This window comes from Myotis lucifugus, unplaced genomic scaffold, assembly GCF_000147115.1.
Source record: "Myotis lucifugus unplaced genomic scaffold, Myoluc2.0 scaffold_247, whole genome shotgun sequence".
NCBI classification, from domain to species: domain Eukaryota; kingdom Metazoa; phylum Chordata; class Mammalia; order Chiroptera; family Vespertilionidae; genus Myotis; species Myotis lucifugus.
The window spans coordinates 876,732-883,289 of NW_005871295.1; the positions used below are offsets into that span (position 1 = coordinate 876,732).

Consider the following 6,558-nt stretch of genomic DNA (forward strand, 5'->3'; position numbering starts at 1 on the left):
CCGCTCCCGGCACCACCAGGAAGCGTCCCCCCGAGGTCGCGGTTCCACTCGCTGCCAACGGGCCGGCTGCGGGGTCAGCGGCGCGCCGAGCCCGAGCCGGAGCCGCCCCCACTCCTGCCGGCGCCACACGCAGGAACCGCCTTCGGAGAAGGTATGGAGTGAAGGCGAGCGGCGCACAGCCCGAGCAGCGCCCGGCTCGGGACCCCGGCTGCCCAGGGCCGGGTCGCGGGGGCGAGGGCGCGCCTGCCACGCCCCCCGCGCTGCCGCCGGCCACGTGACCGCGCGCACGTGCTCCAGCTCCTCGGCTCCGCGGGTCGCCGCCTCGGCCCGGCCGCCCCCGCCGCTGCCCCCGGAGCGACGCAGGCCGGGCGGGCAGGGGAGGACTGAAGGCCCCGGGAGCGTTGGAGACTAAGCGCCTGCCGAGCGGGGCTGAGCGGCAGGCCCGGGTGCGAGCAGGGGACTCGCCATGACCCCCGGGCCTGTTCCAGGACTTCAACCCGAGTAAGTTCCTCATCTACGCCTGCCTGCTGCTCTTCTCCGTGCTGCTGCCCCTTCCGCTGGATGGCGTCATCCAGTGGAGCTACTGGGCTGTCTTCGCCCCCATCTGGCTGTGGAAGCTCCTGGTCATGGCGGGCGCCTTCCGTGGGTGCGGGCGTTTGGGCCCGAAACCCTCGCTACCGCACCGAGGGCGAGACCTGCGTGGAGTTCAAGGCCATGCTGATCGCCGTGGGCATCCACCTGCTGCTGCTCATGTTCGAAGTCCTGGTCTGCGACCGGGTGGAGCGGGGGACACACTTCTGGCTGCTGGTCTTCATGCCGCTCTTCTTCGTCTCCCCCGTGTCCGTGGCGGCCTGCGTGTGGGGCTTCCGACACGATCGGTCCCTGGAGCTGGAGATCCTGTGCTCCGTCAACATCCTGCAGTTCATCTTCATCGCCCTGCGGCTGGACAGGATCATCCACTGGCCGTGGCTGGTGGTCTTCGTGCCCCTCTGGATCCTCATGTCCTTCCTCTGCCTGGTCGTCCTCTATTACATCGTCTGGTCCCTCCTGTTCCTGCGGTCCCTGGACGTGGTGGCCGAGCAGCGGAGAACGCACGTGACCATGGCCATCAGCTGGATCACCATCGTCGTGCCCCTGCTCACCTTTGAGGTCCTGCTGGTTCACAGACTGGATGGCCACAATACTTTCTCCTACATCTCCATCTTCGTCCCCCTCTGGCTTTCCTTAATCACTCTGATGGCCACCACCTTCAGGCGAAAAGGGGGCAACCACTGGTGGTTTGGTATTCGCAGAGATTTCTGTCAGTTTCTGCTTGAAATTTTCCCGTTTTTGAGAGAATACGGGAACATTTCCTATGATCTGCATCATGAAGACAGTGAAGATATTGAAGAAACATCGGTTCCAGATGCGCCTAAAATTGCTCCAATATTTGGGAAGAAAGCCAGGGTAGTTATAACCCAGAGCCCTGGAAAGTATGTTCCCCCACCTCCCAAGTTAAATATTGATATGCCAGATTAAACTCATCTGTGGGAGTGTCCCTAAATAAGTAGAAACCATACATAACACACCCAGAGTCTACTTACTTTTGCCTCTTTTTCATCCATCCCGATCCTAGAACTGAAAACAGCTCCAAACACCATCATCTCCTGCCTTGGAGATTGAGCCTATCGGTGACTCGTCAGTGTATGCCATGGGTAGGAGGTTATGTGAATATATGGCGATGTGCTTGGTGTGTGACGTGTGAGAAAACTTGTTTCCCAGATTGGTGCTTAAAGAGCTAACTGGGAGCAGTAAGTTAAATTGTTTTAGTAGGTCCTCAGATGGAGTAATTACACAGCTAAGGCTTTTTTAAAGTGGTACTACACCTATTAAAAGTATTGTTATAAGGAGTATTTTTATACACTGCTAGCCTAAAATTGTATTTCAGATTGTGCCTGTTGTGACATAATTGAAAGCAAGTGTAAAGACTTCTCTCTCCCATTACCTGTTTATAAACTTCGTAGTTGTTATTTATGTGTTCCTACTGTTAAAATCGTTTTTCTTTGGGCTTTACTGATACTAGTCTTTGATAACCTACTAGGTGAGATATTTTAATGCAGTCAGTCCATGCATATATGATATTTATATGACTATTTTAGCACTGTAATATGTTGATTTCTAGTTCTATGCAGTACAAGTATTATGTTAAAGTATTTTTTAAGTTTATATTTGAAGATACATGTCTATTGCGATATTCTTAAAGATTGCTTAAACCAATAATATGTACCCAGTGTAGAAGCTATCAAAGTACTAGGCATGAATATGGGGGTTTAAAATCCCAAGGATCTTAATGCTCAGGTGTGAGGTGACCCAATCTGCACAGTTTTCAGTTCTCTCTCAGAAGAAGGAGCCACCATCCTTTGGTACCAGATCATAAAGTGACACTTAATTAGCACTTTGAATTTTCCCACACAGGTAGTAACATATGTTCAGAAACACCTGAAGTAAGCAAGTGGTTGCTCCATTTCTAAGAATTTTACAGTATTAATTGACCATAATATAAAGTATTGCTTGTCATTGGAAGCTTGAGGCAGTGGCTTTAACCAGAAATGGCCAACAGGATCACAGTATTATTTTAAGGTCCACATTTTTTGATCTGTCAGCAACAGGGAAATAATTTTTCAGGTTTGAAGACAGAATACTATTTCTGTAAGTGCTGGTGAGGTGCCAGAGAATCAGAAGGCAAAAGCCAGATCCTGGGAGAGTAATGTTCTTCTGACTGAGAACAAGTAAATACTTTCAGAAGGAGGTTAAAATAAAAATGAGTATTGATAATATTACTGGGGAGAAGACTGGAGGAAATTCACTTTTATTATCAACTTAGTAAAAATCTAAATTGGGCTTCCTGTGAATTATGTAAATAAGTTACCTGGTGAGGGGACATGCTCACTACAGAAGCCAACCCTGGGACCCCAGGGACCTGAGAGCCTGAGGTGCCACAGCTCAGTTCACTCAGCTGGGACTGAGCCAAGGCCACATGCATGACACGCTGTCCGTCCACACAAGCTGTCACTGGGGAGCAGGCCTGAGCAGCAGTGGATCTAACATTTCATAAGCGAGGATTCATTCATCCATTTTTTTTCAAAGATTCATTGAGGACCTGCCTACCTACTCTGGTGTTAGGAAGTGCAGATACCGTGGAGAGCAATTCAAATCTGGCTGCCACCTGCACAAAGAATACAATTAAAAGTGACAAGAAGGTAGGGCCCATCACGGCAGCTGGGCAGCCGGCCTGTGGGCGGTAATAGGCCAAGAGCAGGGTATGCAAAACGCACAGGATGCTGCTGCCCTTGGGGTGATCTCACTTCACCTGGAACTTCAGTCCCATCTTTGTTGTCAGGACCCCAGTGTCCCCTGATTGCCCCTCCATCCCCAAGTACTACCTCCGACATGGACCTCAGTAAGGAGGAGCAGGTTTCCGGAGGAGCAGGTTTCTGGAGGGATCGAAGGGCAGACTTGGGGCAGCAGTGGATTCCCAGTCCCTGGCCACAGTGTCAGGCCAGGGGCTGGTTGGGACCTAGAACAATCTCTCCTGACCTGACCTGCCTTACCTGCTCTACCCCAAGGTGGCTTCGTGTTGGAGAGCCTGTGCCTGAGGGTAATTAAGTCACCTGGGAGTGATGGATTATAGAAAGTTGTTTAGTCTGCAAATTAACAGTCTCAGCTGTGCCTGGGGATTTACCTAATTGCCATGCACCTCTGACTCTTCACAGTATTTAGCGTGTGTCAAATTTGGTAACTGGTTTCTCCTGTAATCATTATATTTGTATTATTATGACTGTATTAGTCATATTTTGCGGAAAAACATCCTCAGAAATCTCAGTGGCAAACTCTCACCCTCAGGTCTGCAGGTTGGCTGCAGCGGTTACACTACAGGCTGTGGGTCTGACCTAGGTCTCCACAAGGCATCCCTTTTTCTAGTCTGGGTCCCAGGCAAAGGAGTAGCATTCTTTGGGGCATGTTCTTATAGCAGAAGCACAAGAGGCCAAGCCAAAGCCTGCAAGCAAAGATGCAGCCCCTGCTCACAGGTGATGTGTGTCTAGTGTGCATGCTCTGTTGGCCAAAGCACAAGGCCAAGGCCAACCAACCACAGTGGAGTGGGCCAACACACACCCAAGGGACAGTAACATAGTCTGCACAGGTGTTGCAAGATAGTTTTAAAGATGGAAAAGAAAATTTGTGGTCGGTTATGAATGATTTTTCCCCTCTGTTTTACAAGCATTCTATAATTTTGGAAGTTAATTGTTTCGTATTGCAATAATCATTAGAAGAGTAGCTGTGGGGCACGGGGGATAGATTTGAAACGAGATAAGGAAGACCCTGCATTCAGACCCCTTTGTGGACTGGAAGGGTACAGGAGGCAGCACACCAGTTTCATGATGGTACTGTACCCAGGGCTTGCAGGATGCCTTAGAAAGGGCAAGCCGGGCACAGGGACACCAGCTGGGCAGAGATGCCCCGGGAAACTAGGAAGAAGCAGTCTGGGCAGGCCGGGCAGCACCCTAAATGAGGAAGGAGGCAGGCCTCAGCCAGCCCTCCCCAGGGGTCTGGATGGCACACAGCATGCCCAGCTGAAGTAAACTGTCGGGAGTATCCATGGCTCAGACTGACAGGAAGTCTGGGGTCTTGCTCAGCAAGCACAGGGATGAGAGACATGCTGCAGGAAACCAGGCGAGGCTGTCCCTCAGGGACCATTGGTGAGGATGCCACATGGCACCACCACCTAAATAGTAAGTGCCCCCGGTGTCACCCCCACTGCCAGTTATTCCGCAGTTGTCTCGCCAAGTTAAGGATCCAGGAAGGGGGACATGACTGGGAAGCCTCGGGAATGCGTTCATTCTGCAGCTTCCCGAGCATGGGGAGAGGTGATCTGGCGTCTTTGGCTCCAGGAGGAGGCAGGACTCCGCCGGAACGTGCTCAGCAGAGGATTTGCCCAAAAAGGAGGGGTGTCCAGATGCTGGGTAACCACAGACAATGATGGAGTGCGCTACGCTGAGTCCCTTGGCTGTCTGGCTGTCTGATGTACATTCTTCCCGTCACACGTCAAAAATCTTGGCCCACCTAGTGTGCTACCACCGGCCCCGCGTCACAGCAGGCCTGTCCCTTCTGACGGGAGAAGGGAGACAATCTGAGCTGCTTCATCAACTACTTCATCCAACTCTTAGCCTAGGACATTCAGAGGTGTCTTCCTCCTCTGGTTTTGTCATGGTCCTCTCTCTATGTTCCAGAATGTGTGCATTAGAGCCAACTACCACCGCATGCCTCCAGTGCGGTCCGAGGACCCCCGGAGTCCACAAAGTCCTCCCCAGCTACACTTCTGGCAGGAGCTGACTTGCTTTGTATTCTCCAACCAAGACAACATACTGCAGCAGGACGAAGACACAGGCAGACAAGAGAGTGCAACCCCGTCTATCAGCCAGACATTAAAGCTTCGCAGCGGTACAGACCGATGCCACTCTTCCACTCACGGCTTTTGTTTTTGAAAATTTGGTTATTTTAAATTTTATATAAAGTGAATATGTAATGGGTTGTTTTTAAATGAGGTAATACATTTTTAAAAGTTATTGGCTTTAATTTCTACTGTGGTAAATGTTGATATAACTCACATAAACAGACGCTCATTGAGGCCCTCAACAATTTTTAAGAGTGTTAAAGAACTCCTGTGACCAAAACTCTGAGCACTGCTGCCCTGTGTTACAGAGGGGGGAAGAGAGAGGAAAGAAAATTAAAATTGAATGAAATATGTTAAAATCCACATGACAGCAGGGAAGAAGAAATAATAGACCACGGTCCTTGATCATAGGACGGCTTCTCTCCTCTGAGAGAAGCCACGCCCACTGTCCAGCAGAGGACACGCCCACTGGGTGGGTGGGTCATTTAACCCAGTGGGGTAACTCGCACCTTCGTTCCTTGCCCGGGAGCCCTTTGCTGCCTGCTGGTGTCTCTCTCTGATTTCACCTGGAACGAAGAGGTCTCCTGGATTCTGGCCAGAGCCTCCTTCCACTTTGTAGCAGCAGCACTGTTTTCCCTAAGACCTTCCGAAGGGGGTGGTGCTGGCTGGCGGTTGGCCCTGGCTACCAAGAGGAAGTAGGGATGGACAGTGCTCCCCTAAGCTCACTGGCCACCCTCGCTCCGTTCTCAGGATGTCCTGTTTGTTAAATGCGTCAGAGGGGCAGAGAGGGGAAGTGGTTTTAAAGCCTCCATGACAGCAGCTCAGAGCTCCATGGCTCCCCTCCCAGGCCCTCTGCCCCTGCACTTCCCCTGCGCCTGTCACCATCCTCTCACCCTGTGCCGAGGCCTCAGCCACAGCCAGACCCCCAGGGCCTCATGCTTCCTCCTGGGGCATCAGCCACGCTCCTGTGCACAATCTGGGCTCACATGGTCTATCACTTCTCTTGTCCCACCCCACACCCCTGCTTGTCCTGTAACAGTGGCCTGCCCTCCTGGACAAGGACCACCCCACCCTCCTCCTCCACACTGTGACCCTCCTCAGGCCTCACCTCCGCCTGCGCAACTCCC

At 51.8% G+C, this 6,558-nt stretch overlaps 1 protein-coding gene across 1 annotated transcript; it reads left to right on the forward strand.

Moving 5' to 3' along the window:
- The first annotated feature begins 6 nt into the window (after positions 1 to 6).
- Positions 7 to 5,603, forward strand: TMEM185B (transmembrane protein 185B). The gene has a single exon (XM_014464386.1). The coding sequence runs from the start codon at positions 562 to 564 to the stop codon at positions 1,516 to 1,518; it is 957 nt and encodes a 318-aa protein (XP_014319872.1). The 5' UTR covers positions 7 to 561; the 3' UTR covers positions 1,519 to 5,603.
- Positions 5,604 to 6,558: the final 955 nt, after the last annotated feature.